Genomic DNA, 21,348 nt, shown 5'->3' on the forward strand with positions numbered 1-21,348 from the left:
AACCTTAGTGCTTCCCGTGTTAGATTAAGACAGGTGGGACTAAAATGATCTTTACTGTAGTCCACGAAGAATGGGAATTTCACCAGACCGTATCAGTGAGTCAGCACTTATTAACTATTTGGTACAGTTGACCAGTTCTTGCATCTAATGATTACGTAATGCAGACTTCAGCTCCGGTCGCCTCTCTGCTCGGTCGCCACGCGTTCCGTGTGGGCCCAACCACTCTCTCTCTCTCTCTCTAGACACTCTCTCTCTCTCTACCCAATTTACTTCCTACCTTCTTCCCATGTTTCCCACTCACATCTCTCTTCCCCTGTCGCGCCAGTTGTGAGACGGCTTGGGGATCTATCTCCGTATCAGCTCCATGAGAAACATGTCTCCTAGCAAGCTCAATTCCAATGTATGAACTCTCTCTCTCTCTATAGCTTTGGGTTTTTAGTTTTATTTATTTTGTCATATATTTACTTCAGCCTCATTATTTGTTTGGATTCATTAATTTTCCTGAAATTAGGGTTTGAGTCCGTCTATTTATTTATTATTTTATTTTATTTTTTATTTTTTTCTGACTCAAATTCTCAGTTCTTTTGAGTGGTTAATCATAGATAGCCCCCTAATTAATTTTTTCTTTTTATGACTGAAATACATATATATATACACGCACACATATATAATGTAGAAGGTGAATTCCCTCTGCATGACTTGGCATTTTGTTCAATCCATTTTTTATTTTATTCTCTATAGATATATCTTCAGTTTACTGTAGTATTTGAGCCTTGTTTTGCTTAAAATAAACATATCCATTGAATTACCAAAATTGGAAGTTTTAATTCAATAACAAAGTAGAGTGATGAAGAAAATCAGTCTATTTTGCTTTGTAATTCAGGAATATATATTGTTTAATTTTCAGAAATTCATTGTAATTCAAGAATTGCATTTGTTTATTTCATGGAAGGATCAAAATGCTCTAACTGCTAACAAGTGTGGACTGTGTGGTTGTATTTGTTGAATCAGAAGCATTATAGGGACTGGTTTTAACCCTAAGTTAGATTTTGTATGAATAACTATTACTCATTTCCACAGCCTTAATTATAGTTACCTTAGGTCAGGTTGGAATGCTGTTAAAAAATGAGAAACATTTGTATTTTTAATTATATAAGAATAAAGAAGATATTATTGGATATGTGGAAGTTGTATACTTAAGGTTTAATGTTATTTATTTATTGTTACATGAAAACTTGCTTGACCTACAAGTGTTGAATAGAAGGAACCTTGGGGCTGTTTATCGGATGCCTATGGATGCTGTTTCTTTTGTAGTGTTAAAACTTTAATGAATTTCTATGTTTAAGTAGCAAGTTACCAAGTCAATGGTTTCCTAATTTATAAGATGGCAGTTATATTCAGGAAAAAAAAGATGGCAGTTGTAGGCTTAGCCAAATAATCAGTAAATTTTCTAGCGACCATTTTTTATATGTTAAACAAATAATTGAATCAACGTGATGGCCGCAGCCACCCACTGCACAGCTGCAGGCAACATGTCTCGTCTCTTGCTGTGTGTGCGCATGTGTGTGTGTGTGTGTGTGAGATAGAGAGAGAGGTTTTTGGAGGTAGTCATGGAGGGAGAGAGAGATGGATTGTCAGAATAAGGGTTATCCCACTCATTCCAAAAGTTATCATTAGGGGCATTTCGGTCATTTGCTAAGTAAGATATATATATTTTTTATAAAGCATTAAAAATGAGGGTGTTTCTAACATTTCACGTGGTGCTTTTACTGCCATTACACCGTTAACTTTGACGGGTGTTTCCGTAGGTTTCTTCCAAACATTACATCATTCTGTAATTAGGCCTTAGTAGCCTTACCTCAGGAGTGTCAATGTAATTAATCCTAGTATTTTATTTCTATTCGCTGCACGAGGAAAAATTCAAATTACATGCTGTTCAGTTACATGTGAAATTTATTATTGAACATACTATAACTCATGTCTAAGTCGAACCATATATTTAATAGTTATTAACTTATTCTAATGAGTATCAGGACGTCTTTTTCGTTCTTTTTTTTTTTTTTGGTCCCCAATCTAGCCTCTTTATTATGCTTATTGTTTGATGGGCTTCTTGTCAACAGGGAAATGCTAGTGTTTCACAACAGGATAATTGCTCTGTTGATTCACTTTCACTCTTAAATTCTGAGAAGGCAGTGCAGGAACTTGTTCAAGAACCTCTTCTTCAGGGAATTGATGATCATCTGATAGAGTTCTCAGAGGCTATGAGAAGTATGATCTGGATCTAATCCTTGATTTTTATTTTTATCTTCAATGAAACCTTTTGCTGTATCTATGAATCTGGGTTGCAAGGTTTTCAACTTGATGCTTATATGTTATTATTTTCCTCACTCATTTTAGCTGTTGCAAAGGCATTGAGACGAGTTGCAGAAGCAAAGGCTTCTGCTCAAGCTGAGGCAGCTGAATGGAAGCGTAAATATGAATTGGAGAGGGCACGGTATCAACAGTTAGAGAATAAAGGTTTTAATGATTAAACAACATGATTATTAACTTATCTCTCTAACTATCAATTCAACGTGTATATGTTATGTTATACCCATTACACGCATTGGGTTTTTGCAAATAAAATTATTGATGATGTTATATCCATTACACACATATGTTGTTAAATGATTGTTATTATTTCTTTGCATCCTCAGATCTTAATTGTTTTACCTTTCTTTTCTGACCCATTTAACCAAATCACTATGTCAGTGTGATACAATGGTTGGACTTCATTGCATTTAACTGAATGTAAGGATTAGCCTATGGTCTGCGGCACAAAACCAGCTCAGGGTGCAGCCCTGCCCATTTGGTGGACTGGCCTGGCACAATCTGCTAGCTAGGTAGGCTGGTCATGGCTTGAAATTTAGGCCTGTTGACAGTCCACGAGCCAGGCCCGTAGGCCCACTCAATTAAAAAGATGTAAATATGTAATAGTATATATTAAAAGTATATTGAGTTTTAATAGTAAATACTGTAAATATGTAGATTATGAATTATAATAGTTTATGTTATTATAAGTTATGAATCATTCACACACACTAACTCATACATATATGTTCATATGTCTAAGATGTGGACTTAAACATGTACAGAAATTAAGTTGTCGAGACAAAAGTCTTAAGACATGTGTTGTACTAAAACATGTCAAAAATATATGAAACAGTCACAATGAAAAGAAAAGAATATATTGTGATGATGACAAGTGTCATTAGAAGGCATTCAAATGGGAAACGTATCCCAAAAAGCTACTCAAGACTGCCGCCCAAACAAAAAAAGCCACCTTTAGAGGGGTCTTTCGGTGCCATACAACCTTCCAGGGAAAGGAGGCCCTGTAGCATATGTGAGACTCCTATACAAAGAATGAATCTCAAACCTCCCCTAAGAAGAGGCCCCCCCAGACCCAGGTATCGTGCCCTCCCCCATCAACCTCAAACTTAATGATGTCCTATGAAAGTGAAAATAATTGAGAAAGTTCACCACAACTGTATTCATTCCAATAGGGGTTTTATATGTCTGTTACATAAAAGTGAAGCCTAAAACTAAGGATAAATGTAAGCTAAACCTATAATTAAGCCTAAACATATGTAACAAAATATATGCAAATATACAAGCTAATATGTAGTCTTAGTCTAAGGGAGCTGTCCAAAATAGCCTATAATTAAATCTAAACATATGTAATAGAAGATATGTAAAGATCAACCCTAAATCTAATGGGGCTTTGTAACACTCCCCCACAAACTTAACCATCTAGGGGGACGAGTTTGGAACGCAGAAGCTCAAAGCGATGCTTGTGAAGCCCCTTAGTGAAGATATTTGCAGTCTGGGTTAGCAGAAGGAACAAATTGAACATAATGGCTACCAGAGAGAACAAGTTCCCAAATGAAGTGATAATCAAGTTCAATATGCTTGGTACGAACATGGAAGACAGGATTGGATGCCATGTGAGTAGTGCTGAGGCTGTCATAGTAGAGCATAACTTGTGTGGACGGAGGCACATTAAGCTTACGTGGAAGGTGTTGTATCCAAACGGTTTCTGCACAGACTTGAGCGAGTGAGCGGTAATCAGATTCAGAACTCGAACAAAGAACTATAGGCTGTTTCTTAGCACTACAAGAAATGAGATTCGGACCCAAGAAAAGACAGTAGCTAGAAGTGGAACGCTGAGTATCAGGACAACCAGCACAATTAGCATCAGAGAAGGCATGAACGACTAAAGCACCAGAGGAGGGGCGAAATACCAATCTAAGATCCAAACAACTTTGAGATATCACAGAATGCACTTAACAGTAGTAAGACGAGTGGTCCAAGGGGCACTCATAAACTGACCAACATGATAAATCATAAAGGCAATGTCTAGACAGGTAAGAGTCTGAAGAGATCCAACTAAGCGGCGATACTCAGTAGAGTCCGAAATTGGATCACCTCTAGGGCAGGGAGTTGTGTCATGGCACTTAAGGGGGTACTACATGGTTTGCACTGAGATCAACAGTTGATCGAGTCTGAGAAAGATGTAGAACATAGCGCAAAAGGGACACCTCATGGCCAAGAAAGTAATGAAGAGGACCGAGATCCTTTATCTAAAACTCTGTGTGAAGAGTGGAGATAAAGGATGAGATCAATGATGGTGTGTTCCCAGTGAGCACAATGTTGCCCACATTCAATAATAAAATCATCATCTAAGAAGAGCATTGAAATACTAACATACAGTGGTCAGCGCAACTCTGTGTAAATCCATACCGGATGAGGAAGGAATTAAATCGCTGGAACCATGCACGAGGTGCCTGTTTGAGCCCGTAGATGGCCTCCTAAAGCTTAGAAACAAGGTAAGGCACTAGGGATCAACAAACCCTGTGGGCTGATCATAAAAAATGTCTCTTGGAGAAAACCATGCTGGATGGCATTCTTGACATCTAACTATCGTGGTGACCATTCAGAAGACATTGCCAAGCTGAGAATAGTATGAATAGTGGTAGGCTTAACCTTAAGGCTGAAGGTCTCGTCATAATCCAAACCATGTTATTGATGGAAGACCTTGGCCACATGGCAGGTTTTGTAAGAAAGTCGGTTCACCAACCATGCTCATTTCAAAAGTATTACTCATATTTTTAGCAAAATCATGAACAAGGTTGTCACAAGTAGCACCAAAAACAATATCATCCACATAGATTTGAGCAACAAGGAAATCTTTTCCTTTCCTGAAAATAAACAATGTTTTATCCGCTCCACCTCTTGAAAGCCCTTGTGCAATAAATAAGAAGTTAACTTCTCATACCATGCTCTAGGTGCTTGCTTTAAACCATAAAGAGCATTTTTAAGATTAAAAACATAATTAGGATTATCTGGATCAATAAAACCTTTTGGTTGTGCTACAGAAACTTCTTCCAGCAAAATACCATTAAGAAAAATACTTTTTACATCCATTTGAAACAATTTGAATTTAAAGTGACTTGCAAGAGCAAAAAGAAGTTGAATAGACTCAAGTCTAGCAACAGGTGCAAAAGTCTCATCAAAATCAATTCCTTCAACCTGTTTTAAAAATCCATTCGATCCCTATGATATTAACATCACTAGGTCGAGGCACTAATTCCAAAACATCATTTTTCACGAATTGAAGCAACTCTTCTTGCATAGCCATAAGCCAATCAGAACTTTGAAGAGCTTCATCAACATTCTTTGGTTCAAACTGAGTCATGTGACATGAGTGTCCTATATCATCTACAATGCATGAGTGTCCTAACTGATTATGGACTGTACTCCTAGTACCCGGTTTATCCCATGAACCTATTACATTGTCAACTGGATGACTCGATCAAACCCTAGAACTACTAGATGTGGTAATGTTTAAAGAAGGTGCAGGAATTCCTATAGGTTCATCAGTGGTGACCTCTAATTCCTCATCAAGTTAAGTAGAGATTACCTTAGGCCTTGTATCATCAAACACAACATTTGTTGACTTCATAACAACTTTGGTTCTAAGATTAAAAACGACCCTATAAGCCTGACTTGTTTGTGAATAACCCAAAAATACACCTTTATCACTCATAGAGTCAAATTTTTCCAAGTGTTCCCTATCTCTAAGGGTATAACATTTACTTTTAAAAACTCTAAAGTATTTAACAGTGGGCTTTCTATTATACCACAATTCATATGAAGTTTTTCTAGTTCTAGGCCTAAGATAAACTCTATTTAGGATATGACAAGCAATGCGTACTGATTCTCATGAAGCATAGTACGAGCCATACCTGCTATTGTCCTATTTTTCCTTTCCACTACACCATTCTGTTGTGGTGTTTTTGGTGCTAAAAATTCATGCTTAATGCTAAACTTTTCACAATATTCAATAAACTCCTTAGGTTCGAATTCACCTCCATTATCGCTCCTAATCCGAGTAATTCGATATCCCTACTCATTTTGAATTAGTTGGCAAATAGACCTGAAATTCACAAAAGCATCATATTTTTCTCGCAAAAATGCAATCAATATAAATCTAGAAAAATCATCAACCATAGCAAGCATCTTTTCCTCCAATGCTATCTGGTGTTATACGACCCATCAAATCCATATGAATCAATTCTAAAGGTCGAGAAGTGACTTTATGAATAAGTCTCTTATGTGACACTCTAGTTTGTTTTCCTAATTGACACAGACCACATATTTCATTCTTAGGCATTTTCAATTTAGGCAAACCTCGAACAAGATCATTATTAGACAAATTCACCAATTTATTAAAATTCACATGACCAATTCTTTTATGCCATAAAATTGCCTCATCAGTAAGTGCAGAAAAACATACAAGTGAAGGATCTGAAAACACAATATAGCAATTATCAGAAGTTCTAGTTCCTTTCAAAACACATTCACCTTTTTCATTAGTTACATAACACCCTTGTTGAGTAAAATTAACTTGAAACTTCTCATCACAAATTTGACTAATACTCAACAAATTAGCAGCTAAACCTTTAACATATAGAATATTTTTTAACTCCCCAATTCCTGAAAATTTGATCTTACCTTTACCGCTTACACTAGAAGTATTACCATCACCAAAAGTAACAGTTCCAACTGAGCATTCTTTAAAAGTGGTAAACAATGTTCTATCCCTTGTCATATCCCTAGAGCAACCACTATCAAAGTACCAACCACATGGACCTAGTGCTCTAAGTGCAGTGTGCATGACAAGGCATTTAAAATTCTCTTTCTTTACCTAAACTATTTTAGATTCATTATGCAATGATTTCTCTATTATTCTAGGCAAAGTGTCACAAGCCTCAGAAGTTTTTTTCATTCTCTTCTTTTTATTAGAATTCTCTAGATTTTTCAATTTCTTTCCAATTTCAAATTTTATTTTCTGACACCTATACTTGATATGCCCTTTTTAACCACAAAAATGACAAGTTGAAATAAGTTTGGGAGAGCTAGTGATAACACAAGGCTTGGTTTCAACTTTCACAAAAACATCTTTAGATTTGAAAATACAAATCCTTTGAAGTTGAAGCCAATTCTTTGTTATTACTAATATTCTTAACTATTCCTTTCAACTTATCAATTTGCAAGTGTCAGTGTCAAATTTCTGAAAAGACTATTTTGATTTAACAAACTCACTACTTAAATTATCAATTTTAAGTTCAAGTGATTTATTAAACTTTTTTACCTGATCAAGCTCCTTTTCCAGAAAATCAACCTTGTGAAGAAGATTCAAAATTGTATGGCCAATTTTTTCCAAATTTTTATTAGAGACAGAAATTTCTAACTCTATCAAGTTCCACAAGGTTCAATTTCTCTAACAAATTTTCAAAATCCTTTTTAAACTTAGACCACTCAATTTGCATGCTTGTGACAGAATAAAAAACAGAAGGTAAAGGCAACACATTAACAGAAGATGAGTTTTCAGACATGATGCAAAAATCACAACTAATCAACAAATATGATCTACTCAATATATTGAGTAATCCGCTCTGATGCCAATTTGTGAGTTTACGCGGTGCGGAAGCTGTTAGTTGATTTAATTGTGATTAACTCCTTTAATGACCTAGATGAAATTCATAGGTCAACTTGCCCAATTTTTGTGATTGATTAAATTACCTAAGCAATAAGATCAATTAAACATCCACAATCACAAATTTAATACTAAAAAGTAAAGCAAGTAGAGTTAGAGAGATGGCACCAGGATTTTTAGCGAAGAAACCCCAATTGGTAGAATAGACCAATTGTTGTGGAAAAAACCTCATGGATTGTGCAGTCCAAAGTAAACCGATCCACTATGTTTGAAACAAAATACACTGGATTTTGATTCAGGTTCACACCCTATCGATCTACCAAACACCAATTGCTGACAATCTTCTGGCTTTGCGACGTCCTGTCCAACAGCTCTTGACCTCAGGCTTACTCTTGATCTCTATAGAATGATTGTTGGTAGATCAAATAACACTCTTCGAATGCTTTGACCCTTTCAAAGTATAATCGTTTCACCCCTTTCTTCAAGATCTGAACTTTGATGTAGAAGAAATAAATCTGCTCTTTCGGAATCTCTGAATCTTCAATTAAGCTCTAATTCCGATGAGATAGAGAACAACACTACTAAATCACTCATGAATATATGTGTGCGCTCTCAAAAATAAAATTAGAATAATCAGATTTGATTTTCTGAAAATTATCTCTTTAAAGGCTTTCTTAAAATAATGAATTTTTGTTCCTCAAAGCCATACCTCAATATTGAATGAAAAAGGCATTATATAGAAGTTTGGAAGACCTAAGACTACTTGTAAAAAAAGTGAAATTCGTGTATAGGTTTTAGAAGGAAGTCTGGTCCAAAAAGGAATCAAAACAGATGAGGAAACTGAAGTTACCAAACAGATCTGCAAGTCTTGAACTGGTTCAGGATTCTTTGAACTAGTTCAAGATGACTAGTCTTGAATATTCCAAAAATCCTTAGATGTTGAACTTGTTCGCTTAGATGTTAAACCTATTCGAAAATTCTTGAACCAGTTCAACTTGGGTAGAATGTAATTTCTCCCTTAAAAACTTCCTAAGTGTTCTCACACACTCACAAAACTTCCTAACGCATTGTTCTCATCATATAGGAGTGTATTAAAACATGAACACTTGAACTTCTTCATATCCGCATCCGATCTTCAATCTTGAAATTTTGAATCGAAAAATTACAACTTGATCGGACTTGTTTTGATAACGAAATTAGCCAATTACAAAATATATATATCTTTACTCCCCAAAAAATATATCTCACAATGACAACTGACGAGCTAGTATTAGGTACAAGTTCTAGATCCATGATGAACTTTCTTAACCATACGACTTCCTTAGCTGCCTCCGATGCGTCAACATATTCAATCTCCATGGTAGAGTCAACAATACAAGATTGCTTGGAACTCTTCCAACTAATAGCACCCTCATTAAGCTTAAACTTATAGCCAGAGGTTGACTTTTTGTAGTCCTTATCTGATTGAAAATAAAAATCAGTGTAATCAACTGGAACTAGCTCATCTCCTCCAAAAACTAGCATGTAATCTTTTATCTTTCTCAAATACTTGAGAATGCGCTTTACTGCTATCCAATGCTCCTTTGAGGATTGGATTGATATCTGCTTACTATGCCAACTGCATAACTGATATCTGGTCTAGCGCAAAACTTAACATACATGAGACTACCAAATGCCGAAGCATATGGCATCACCTTCATTGCTTCCTCTTCCTCGGGTGTTTTTTAGGACGCTGATCAAGGATTCCATGTCTGAAGGGTCAACCCTTCGTGGAATCTTGCATTGCAATATTTTTTTTTTGATAAGTAAAAGTATATTAAAAAGGGGAACGCATCCCATGAACTATACAAGAGCCGAAGCCAAAGAAAGGTCCTAGGGACCCAAGGAACCCAAAAAATCAACAAATTCGTCTATAGATAAACAATTTCTCCCTATCACCCAACTAAAAAGAGAGCTAATAATATGGGATTTCAAAACCCTTATGGAAGATTCTTCCCCTTCAAAAGATCTACTATTCCGCTCCTTCCAAATACACTACCACACGCAAAGGGGAGCCGCCCTCCAGAAATCCCGAGCACGGCCCCTAAGCTGCAACCCCTCCAAGCGTCAATCAAACCCCTCGAAGACCGAGGCATTACCCATTGGACTCCAAACAAACCAAAGATAAGGTTCCAACAGTAGTGAACCACGTGGTAATGCAAAAGAAGGTGATCCACGCACTTTTCATCCCTTTTACACATACAACACCAAATTTTCCTGAGAAAGCCCTATCATCCTTCTCTTGCGATCTCACATAAGTTTAATCCTAAGGATGTAATTAGTTTCTTCCAAGTTATTCATATCAAATTAGTTGGACAACCGTACCTTAGTCGTTGACAATGCCCATACATCATTCCCAATGATTAGTATTTCATCAACATAGAGAATTAAAAAGATTACCACTTTATCTTGAATCTTCTTGTACGCATAAGGTTCATCCACATTTTGATCAAAACCATAGTTGTTAAAGGCGCCGAAGGCGCGCGCCTGAGGCGCAAGGCGCCTCCAGGCGCCATCTCAGCGCCTTTAGTGACTAAAGGCGTAGGGAGTAAAGCAGGCGTGCGCCTTTACCAAACAGGCGCCAGGCTACAGGCGTCCCAAAGGCGCGCCTGCTTGCAAAATGCAATTTTTTTATTAGTTTAGTTCTGTTTGTTTATTTATTTTTTTTTATGTATTGTTATATTATCATTATTTATATTATATTATTTTATTAGTTAATTGAATAGAAAACCTATAAGTTACATTGTTACAACATTAAAAAAAAAAAAAATAAAATAAAAAAAGAAAACAAAAAGCAAAGGAAAGAAGACAGACTCGACAGAGGCAACAACGACTTGGACTCTCGGTCTCGGAAGTCAGATCTGCCGGATCTGCGTCGGATCTACATCTGCGACTCTGCCGGTAAGTTCTCTAACTTCTCCTTCTCTCTCTTCTTCTTCTCTTCTTCTCTCCTTCTCTTCTTCTTCTCTCGTCCTCTTCTCAGATTTGCTTCTTCTTCTCTTCTCTTCTGCGACTCTGCAAATTTTTTTATTCTTCTTTTCTTCTTCTTCTTTTCTTCTCTCGGCTCTCTCGGCCGAGTCGAGTTTGGCAGATTTTTTTTATTTTTATTTTTCTTCTTCTTTTTATTTTTTTATTTATCTTTATTTTATTATTATTATTATTTTTTTTCTCGAGTCTTGACTCTGGACTGTCTGCAGCTCTTCTTTTTATTTTATTATTTTATTTTTATCACATTAATAAATAAATAAATAAATAAGAAAATTTATAAATTTTGAAAGAGTTAAGTTTGTTTGTAGAGTTGGAGTTGTTATTTAAGATTGTCTTCTTCTTTTTTTTTTTTTTTTTTTTTGTCTGTGTTTGTTATGTACTGTAACTACTGTTCTTTATTTCATACTACGTGGCAATAAAAAGATTGTTGTTTGCGTTTTGTATATACAATTTTGTGCATGTGGGTATCAGAAAGATGTTGAACTTTAAGGTGAAGACAAAATTTGATCTTTCTCCATCATACATAACCTTCTGCATGATTTTGGGCACAATAAGATTAATGCAAGTAGACACTTTGAATTGGTAATAATGACAGCAAAATGCAGTAACATTATAATTGGACTTTACTTGGTTTTCGCATCTTTATAATTGGACTTTATTTGGTAATAATGACAGCAAAATGCAGAAACATTATGATTTTGGGCACAATAAGATTAATTCAAGTAGACACTTTGAATTGGACTTTACTTGGTTTTGGCATCTTTATGTTGAATATTTAACTTAAGTAATTCATTTAGTTGACTTTTACATCTTTATATATAATATTGCATCTTTAATACTTTATTGGGTGGGTTTTGGTTTTTTTTTTTTCAGCGTGCGCCTTGCTTCAGTCGGGCGCGCGCCTCGCCTTGCCCCTTGCGCCTCAGACTCCAGGAGGCATTTGCGCTTTTGTGCGCCTTAAGCCTTTAACAACTATGATCGAAACTAAAAGACTTGATTACTTGATCAAAATGTATGTTCCAACTCCGAAATGTTTGCTTAAGTCTATAATTGGACCTATGCAACTTGCAGACTAGATGCTCTTGACCCTTTGCTACAAATTCGTCTGGTTGTTTCATCCTTATCTAGATGGACATTCAAGAAAGCCATCTTGACATCGATATGCCATGTCACATAGTAAAAATGAGCACTAATGACTAAAAGAGTCCGAATAGACCTAAGCATGCCTACTGGTGAAAGAGTCTCTTCATAGTCAACGCCATCGCATTGAGTGATGCCTTTCGCAACCAACCTTGCTTTATCATCACATGAAGCACCAAATGACTCTAATACCATAGTTGCTAAAGGAACACATATGCCCTTGAAAAACCCTACTTGTCAAGACTAAGTTGAAGCATCTCAGGCTACTATATGCGGCCCCCTTGACGCAGGTGCACATAGAGCCCTCATGCACCTTTTTAGTAGGCTCCTTGATTGAAAGAAGCTTGCTTTTATTTGTCATCATTTAATCACATTTTCTTTTTAGTGGAAGAATACAGGAGCTTATGCTTCACTTATTGCATTAAATGTGTGTGATGCTTGTTTTTTGAATACTCATGATAACATTATCAATGTTTGAAACCTATATACTTAAATCTTTTATTGTTGCACATTTCTAGTACTTTTTGATTCAGTTGATGCATATGCATATTAAAAGTATATATGCGGATTGATTTAGTTTTAGTTAATATGCTAAAAACTACTTGTATTGTTGTCGGCCCAACACTGGACTTTACATCTTCAACTAAATTGGCGTTTGTGAACGTAGGAACATCCAGATTTGCCGTACTTAATCCATTTCTTTTAATGCATCTAGTTTTAACTAGTTATGTATTTCATGTTTTGAATTGTTTCGATTGTGCATAGATTTAACTAAGTGCATCCACAAATTATCACTGATTTAGCTAACCTGCTAAATCAATGTGCTTAAAATTCATTCATAAGATTTGACGTCTCTATGGGCGATTTCATCCCACTAGGGGAGATTTCAAGGCAATCGTGACTTTTTTTTTTTTTGGTTTTAGTTTGCGATTAAATCTTATTTAGAAACTGCAAGGATTCCAAGAATTTCACTGAGAGAGGAAATTAGTTCTCTCATCTTGCTTGGTCGGTTGTTTTGACAAGGAAGTTGGGGGATGTGATCGAGTGGAGGAATGGGCGGCGAGAGCATGGAATACGTCCTGTGGAGTGGGGGTTACTCCCTTATCTGATTCGTTGCTCCTATTTAGGTTTCCTTCTCAGGCAGAAGCTTAACGTGTGTTGAAGGAAGGCCGGCGTCAATGGGGTTCTGCAACCTTGCGGATCGATGTGTGGTCTTTTAGGGTTGGTTGTTGCGGCGTCCTTAGAGACAAAGGTCTTAAACAGATCCGGATGTTTGGACTTCCCCTTCACCTATGGTGTCATGCTTTATTTGTTGAAGTAGGGGAGTTGTGTGGCGGATTTGTGGGAGTTGTTGCTGATGAAACAAGGGACGCTGAAAGCATTCGGATTACAGTGAGAATAGGATCGACCTGTCCGCAATTCGTGTTTATTAATGATGATACTTTCTGTTACAAGGTGGCGATCTGGGAAGAAATTGCGTCGGAGTTGGTTCCTTCGACAGAGAGTCTTGAAGGCAGCGATGGGACTCATCATATGATGGAGGAAGGATGGGATTCGCTTCTTAACAAAGGGAAGGAAGGGACGCACCAGATCCAACAATGGTTGAAAGACTGAGAGCTTCAACGGGCGGTGAAATTTGTGCGAGGAAGATCAAGTAGACGACACGCGTCGGTCATGCGTGTTGCAGCTGACAAGGATAACTTTACATGTGGCGCTCGTGGAGGCTCATTTCCAGATTCGTCCCTATCCTTATCTACAAGGGTTGGTGAGGAGGTTGGGTTGGGCCTCACAGTTTGGCCTAAAGTTGATTTGGGCCGGAGGGGTTCAGGGCAAACTAAAGGTCATTTTGGGTCTGGGAGGAATGGGCTCAAGTTCAAGCCTGATTTTGGGCCTAAGCCAGCCCACACAAAAAGACGGATTTTTAGAGGACCCAACTCATTTTCTGTTTCCTTTCTTAACGAACCAAATCCAAAACAAGCCCAGGTTCAAGCTCAAGCCCAAAATCATTCTCTCTCCTCTTTTTCATTTCAGCGTCGGATTGAGAAAGAAAATTGGAGACGGCCGGTTGATTCAGCTAGTCGCCAGGGTACTCGATGGACTCGTACTGAAAAACAGAAATGGGTAGCACGTTCTCCTTCTCCTTCTCCAGGTTTGACCTTTGTTTCTAAGAGCTCATCTTCTACCTCTTCTTCGTGTGAGGTGATGGGTAACGCTGAAGGTGGTGTGGAGGATCGTTTGGATCAAAAGAGGGGTTTTTCTGAGGCTATTGTTCCACGGGCTGTAGAGTCATTGTCTTCAATGACCAAGTCCAGAAGTATTGGTTGTTCTAACGGGGTGACAGTATGTGTTGGATGAGACCTTCATTTTAAGTTGACAGATGATTTAGCTGTGACTTATTTAACGAACGTAAGCTCTGTGTTGCTTTACAAGGCTTAAATGGTCTACCCTCCATGACTGGGACGAATTACACCCATTATTTGATTACAAATTTTACAGATGACCCTGGAACAGAGCTGAATCTGCAATTAAACTTGTACTAGAACAGTGTTGAAAGCAAAGGGGAGGAATTTGAAGATCAGCTTTCTTCTCAATAGATCTGTCCTCTTGCCTGGGATATTGATCAATCTGATGTGGACATTATGGAACCCTTAGCAACTGTGCACCCTGATTGTTTAGAGACGATTAACGATATGGATATGGATTGGGTGCTTGATAATATTGGCGAGGTTAGTGAAGCTTTGGGTGTCTCCTCGGAAGGAGATGATGAACGAACACATTCCATTCTTCATGATATTGTGGCGGGAAACAATAATTCAGAGACCTTTAAAAGCACAAAAGTTGTTAAAAATAGGAAACATGCACATCGGAAAGGAGATCAGGAGGTTAAGAACCTTATTTCCAATGTCAATTATGAAGGGAAGGATGGGGTGAATAAAGAAAGGGGAAGGACTAGAAGTGGGAAGCAGAGAGGAGGGGCACTGATTATTTTTGGTTCTCAATGAAGATACGAATTATCACATGGAACATCCGTGGATTAAATGATCCGGACAAAAGAAAGGTGGTTAAAGTTGCTTTGAGGAAGTGGAATGCCCATGTTATTTGTTTGCAAGAAACCAAGTTGGCTTCTATTTCTGATGATGTGGTTAGAAGCCTTTGGGGAAGTAGGTTCGTGGATTGGGATGCCTTGAACACCTCTGGTACATCAGGCTGCATTCTTATTATGTGGGATCGCAGATGGATGTCCAGAATGAATTTCTAGAAAGGGCTATTTTCTTTGTCATGCGTGTTTCAGATGGAAGATGATAACTTCAGTTGGGTCTTTTCTGGAGTTGATGGACCCGTTATTGATTGTGATAGACCCTTTTTTTGGCAAGAACTTAGCTACATTATGGAACTTATCTACATTTGGTGCTTAGGCGGGGATTTCAATTCAGTTCAGTCTCCATTTGAGAGATCCACAAAGGGGAGGTGGTCCCCGGAGATGACCCAGTTCTCTGACTTTATTGATGGTCACCTTCTTATTGATTTGCCATTGGAAGGGGCAACTTTCACTTGGTTTAGCGGCAGAGACCCAGTTACTCTATCGAGGCTTGATAGATTCCTGATTTCTGGAGATTGGGAGGAGAATTTTCCGGATGTCACTCAGGCAGCTTTGGTTAGAGTCACATCTGGTCATATGTCCTTAGTTCTTGATTGTGGAGGTATGAGATCTAGACGCATACCATTTCGTTTTGAAAATATGTGGTTGGGAGCTGAGGACTTCCAAGGGAAGGTCCAGTCCTGGTGGGGGGTAGCAACGTTTACAGGCTCTAACAGCAATGTGCTTGCTAAGAAGTTTCGATTCTCAAATCTGAGCTTAAGAAGTGGATCAAAGAGGTGTTTGGGAATCTTGAATGGAAGAAAAATAGAGTCCTGGCTGATATTGCTGAACTTGATCGTCTTGATGAGTTAGGGCAAGGTACGGAGTCTCTACGCTCTAGAAGAGTTTCTTGTCAGGCGACTTTTGCTGAGATTGCTACTATGGAGGAGATTTCGTGGCATCAGAAATCTCGGGCTTTGTGGCTCAAAGAAGGTGACCGCAATTCTAAATTCTTTCACAGGCTTGCTAACGCTTATAGAAGATACAATAATATTGGGCGTATTCATGTGAATGGTTCAGAGTTGTGGAAAGAAGATGAGGTGCGTGGGGGAATTGTTTCTTTTTATCAGCAGCTCTATACCGAGACTTTGGAATGGAGACCAAAACTTGACGGTTTGCATTTCGATGCTATTTCTACGCTGGATAGTGATTTGCTTGAGGTTCCATTCTCTGAAAAGGAAGTTCTTAAGGCGTTATCCAATTGTAATGGTGATAAAGCTCCAGGGTGATTCACTATGCGGTTTCTTAAGGAGAGTTGGGAGGTGGTGCGTGATGAGGTAATGGGCACTTTTCAGGATTTTCATTCTTATGGCACATTTGAGAAATCATTGAATGCATCTTTTATTGCTCTTATTCCTAAAAAGGGCAACACCTCTGAAATTAAGGACTTCCGGCCAATCAGTTTAGTGGGATGTATGTATAAGCTTATTGCCAAGGTCCTCGTTCTTAGAATGCGAAATGTTTTGGATGGAATTATCTCAGAGTCACAAAATGCCTTTGGTGGTGGTGACAGATTTTAGATTCCGTTCTTATCGCAGGAGAATGTGTCGATTCCAGGTTGAAGAGTGAAGTTCCTGGTGTCTTCTGCAAACTTGATATCGAGAAAGCTTATGATCACGTGAATTAGAAATTTCTTCTTTACTTGCTTCGGAGAATGGGGTTCGGGGATCGATGGATAAAATGGATTGAATCTTTCATCTCGTCCGTCATGTTCTCTGTGCTTGTGAACAGCTCTCCTGCTGGGTTTTTCCCGAGTTCGCGTGGTTTGAGACAAGGAGACCCTTTGTCGTCTTTTCTATTCCTAATTGTTATGGAGGGATTGAGTAGATTAATGAAAAGGGCAAAGGATCTGGGTTACATAAGGGGGTTCACAGTTGACAGAGATGTTGCTAATCAGATTGAGATATCCCATTTGTTGTTTGCAGATGACACCTTGGTTTTCTGTGATGCTGATGTTTCCCAACTCAGGTATTTGAGGTGCATTCTTACATGTTTCCAAGCGGTGTTTGGTCTTAAGATTAATGTTGGAAAGAGTGTGCTTGTCCCAGTGGGGGATGTCTATGATATTTCCTCCTTAACTGTTGTTCTTGGGTGTGGAGTGGGTGTTTTTCCACTCCCTTATTTGGGATTACCTTTGGGAATCTCCTCCAGGAGAGTGGGGACTTGGGATCCGGTGATTAACAGGAATGAAAAAAGATTGGCGGGGTGGAAAAAACAGTATCTTTCGAAAGGGGGGAAGGTCACTCTTATTAAGAGCACCCTCTCATCCCTTCCCACATATTTCTTATCTTTGCTTCAAATCCCGTGCTCTGTTGCTGAACGGATTGAAAAAATTCAGAGAGATTTTCTTTGGGGTGGAAAAGGAGAGGAGTTTAAGTATCATCTTGTTAATTGAGAGCAGGTTTGCAAACCTTTGAAGTTTGGCGGTTTAGGTATTCGGAAGTTGGTCCCTTTTAATAGAGCCTTATTGGGGAAGTGGTTATGGAGGTTCGGTAAAGAGCGTCATCGACAATGGAGAAGAGTTATTTCGTGTCGTTTTGGGGAGGAAAGTGGAGGTTGGTCCTCTAGTCCTGTTTCTATTACCGGGGGCGTTAGCGTTTGGAAGTTCATTCGGAAAGGTTGGGATGTGTTTTCCACCCATATTCGGTTCAAGGTTCGTAATGGTATGAATGTTAGATTTTGGGAAGACTTATGGTGTGGTGACCAGTTGTTGTCTCTTTCCTTTCCTCATCTCTTTTGCATTGCCGAGAATAAGCATGCTTACGTAGTTGACTATTATGATCTTGATAATAGTGGAGTTACGTGGGATGTGCGTTTTAGGCGTTCTTTTCAGGATTGGGAGATAGCAGAAGTTTGCGTCCTTTTGGACTTGTTGTATAGACAGAAGGATGTTGGCAGAGGTTGTGATGACATTTTGTGGACCCCCTCTCTTCTTGGTAGATACGAAGTTCGATCCATGTTCTTGTGTTTGTCTAATTTTATTGGACATAATTTCCCATAGAAGTGTATTTGGCGCTCTAAAGCTCCTCTTAGAGTCGCCTTCTTTGTTTGGACTGCTTCCTGGGGGAAAATTCTTACATTGGATAATCTGCGTAAGAGAGTTAATACCATTGTTAACTGGTGCTGTCTCTGTGAAACTGATGGTGAGTCCGTGGACTATCTTCTTATGCATTGTCCTGTTGCATCTGATTGTTGGAATCTCATATTCAGTATTTTTGGCGTTCAGTGGGTAATGCCTAAGCACTCTTTCCTATTAATTAATGCTTGGAGAAGATGCCTTGTTACTGGTCATGCTCGTGATTTTTGGAGGGTTGCACCACATCGTGTTTGGTGGTGTATTTGGAGAGAGAGAAATAACAGAAATTTTGAAGGAAATGAATCGTCTTTTGCAAACCTAAAGTCTCTTATTCTTCGCTCTCTTTTTTGTTATGTTAGAGGCAGCGCTTGCTCCTGGATTGATGATTTTTTTGTTCTATTGGACTCTGTTGGTCCGTAGGTTTGGCTTTTGCTCTTTCGTTTTTTTGTATTAGGGACACTTTCCCCTTTTGAATGTTTTTCTAATATATTTTTTACTTATCAAAAAAAAAAAATAATTCATTCATCTTGGTCAGTTCATTTTTATAATTTTATTTTATATTTATTATTATTTTTTCTTTCTATTATAACCATATTAGATGTGCATTTGTATCACATGCTCACCTTACTTCCCTAAAGCCCACAGCTAATGTTGCACCTTGCATTTTGACTCCAGGAGCCTTGTCCCCTTAATTTGCCATGAGCCTTTAGTAACTACCTTCTGATACAAATTTCTCAATCTTAATTACTAATTCTCTCTTTTTATATGTAGACTTCATGGTAGTATTACAAAGGAAGTTAATTTAGCTCAACTTCAGTTATGTAATATAGGTCCTGGAGAATTGTCTTCTCTATATATCTGGCATATTCTTACTCTTTATGATCGTGTTAAATTTTTTAGTTGCATTGAAGTTAGTTGTTAAAACTCTTCCACCATTTGTCTTATGCTCCCATTTCTTACTTAACAAGAATTACTAAGTACTCCTATACGCGGTCTTTGTACAAGGTTTAGATTAACAAGAACTTTTCCATATATCTTTGATCACATCTTTTTTCCTATTGTACATCGATCATAATCAATTCTGCCTTTACTTTTTGTTTTCCTTATCCTACAAAGGTATCACACATCTTTCTCTGCATCCTTCGTACCTAGCTTATGTAGTTGTTCAGATTGTCATATACGTTAAATTTTACTTCACTTACAATTTTCTTCTCATTTATTGACTTGATGTATCTTTCAAACTTTTTTAATTTCCACATCTGTACAAACCTTTTAATAGGCTTAGAATGATTATTGCAAAATCATATCTTTTTGGCAATTTTACTTCAAAATTGGCAAAGCTTGAGAATTATTATTATTTATTTATTTATTTTTTGAAGCAGTTGCTCTAAAAGTTCACTTTGTCAATTTAGAGAACCTTTGGCCTTCTGGATGAGAATTTTTCTTTTTGGTATTAAGTTGCCTTGTGTCCTTGTTCTGGAACCATCCTAAGCTAGTTATGAAAACTTGGATTATGCGTTTCGTTTTGGAGAGCTTTCTAATCATAATTGGACTCATTATCATCAGATTATAGGTATTTCAATACCAGGCAATGAGATTCGGGCAAATCATCGGAGCTGGTTGACTGAAGCTTCTCCAGATAATGCAGTGGGAATTATAAGATTATTTCTACCATGTATTATTTGTTGGGAAGGTTGGAATGGACGAAATGAGCAAGTATCTGAAGGTACTTGCTTAACTTATAATTATTAGTCATGATGATGCCTCCAATAAGGACATTTTCACATCTTTTCTTAGAAAGCAAAATTCCCTTTTGCTCTTTATGAAACCCGTCACTTTCAGAAAGCTAACGGTATTCCAAAACTGCTGAAATGGTGTGGACCACAGCAAAGTAAACTATGACAGGGCAGGTTGTACCAAAGAAAACACTGTTTAAGGGTGGATGAGTTTGATCATGATTTACAGTTTTGCAAGTTTTCAGAGAAGAAACTTTGGCAGGGTTATGGATAAATAATTTGATGGTTTTAGTAGGGTTTAGAAAGCAAAGCTCCTTGAAAAGAACTGCAAAATGCTCACTAAAATTAATAATGGGTGGTTATTCTTCATGAAAATTAACATAAGGTATGAAAATTGGCTATCTTATCTATGTGCTTGTACTTGGACTAAAAAGAAGTGAATTTGGTTGGGATTGTTTTTCCTAATTCGGAGGGAGGTGGATGGTTTCATGATTAGATCACATGGTATATGTTTTCAGATTCTTGGTTTCTAAAGTCTTTTTGTTTTTATTGTTTGCTTTCATTATATTTTCATCGAATTTCAGTAATTCCTACATGTGAGTCTTTTATATTCCCTTTTGTCTTGTACTTGTATGGATGGATTTCCACAAAACACTCTTTTCTATAATAGATAATAGATTTTCTTACTGTTATGTTATCCAGCTCCCATGGATGTTGTGCTGTTTCTTTGAAATTTCTAGCTTTGTACTCAGCCTTTGTACTCGATTAGCCACAACTGTATACGTCTTACTCCATTACATTAGGTTGTCACTAACAAAAGTACAAATAGCCAGAAATAGGCCTTTCATCCATATAATCTCAGTTTGCACTAGAAACCCCACAATGTCAAGGGAACTAGAAGGACTAAAGAAAAGACCCTTGCCAAGTGCTCCCTTAAGATAGTGTCACACAATCTGCTCATGCTCGTCTCGGTTCCACATAAGCTGACCGAAAGCCAAACAACAAAAAAGATACCAGGTCATTTCACACTGAAGTATAACAGCTTTCCAGCAAAGCATCTACGACTTTCCAAATTATCAATTAATTTGTTTGCTTTTTTTTTTTGATAAATAAATAATTCATTAAAAAAGACGTTCAAACGGGGAACACATCCCTAAGAAACCACAAAAACCTGGGTACCCTAAGGCCCCAA

At 37.7% G+C, this 21,348-nt stretch overlaps 1 protein-coding gene across 2 annotated transcripts in view; it reads left to right on the plus strand.

The window, feature by feature from the left end:
* The first annotated feature begins 253 nt into the window (after nt 1-253).
* LOC132268239 (NAD(H) kinase 1) overlaps nt 254-21,348 on the plus strand; it is an 88,289-nt gene continuing 67,194 nt past the window's right edge. Inside the window, exons 1-4 of one of the 2 annotated variants that reach the window (XM_059769057.1) lie at nt 254-400; nt 2,121-2,268; nt 2,398-2,517; nt 19,994-20,146. In XM_059769057.1, the coding sequence (XP_059625040.1) occupies nt 365-400; nt 2,121-2,268; nt 2,398-2,517; nt 19,994-20,146 (457 nt within the window). In that variant the 5' untranslated portion in view covers nt 254-364. The remainder of the gene's footprint in view (nt 401-2,120; nt 2,269-2,397; nt 2,518-19,993; nt 20,147-21,348) is intronic. The other variant, XM_059769058.1, reaches the window with a different exon arrangement.

This window comes from Cornus florida, unplaced genomic scaffold, assembly GCF_030987335.1.
Source record: "Cornus florida cultivar Cherokee Brave unplaced genomic scaffold, ASM3098733v1 CherokeeBrave_3.0.0_Hap2_Chr08, whole genome shotgun sequence".
Classification (NCBI taxonomy): Eukaryota; Viridiplantae; Streptophyta; class Magnoliopsida; order Cornales; family Cornaceae; genus Cornus; species Cornus florida.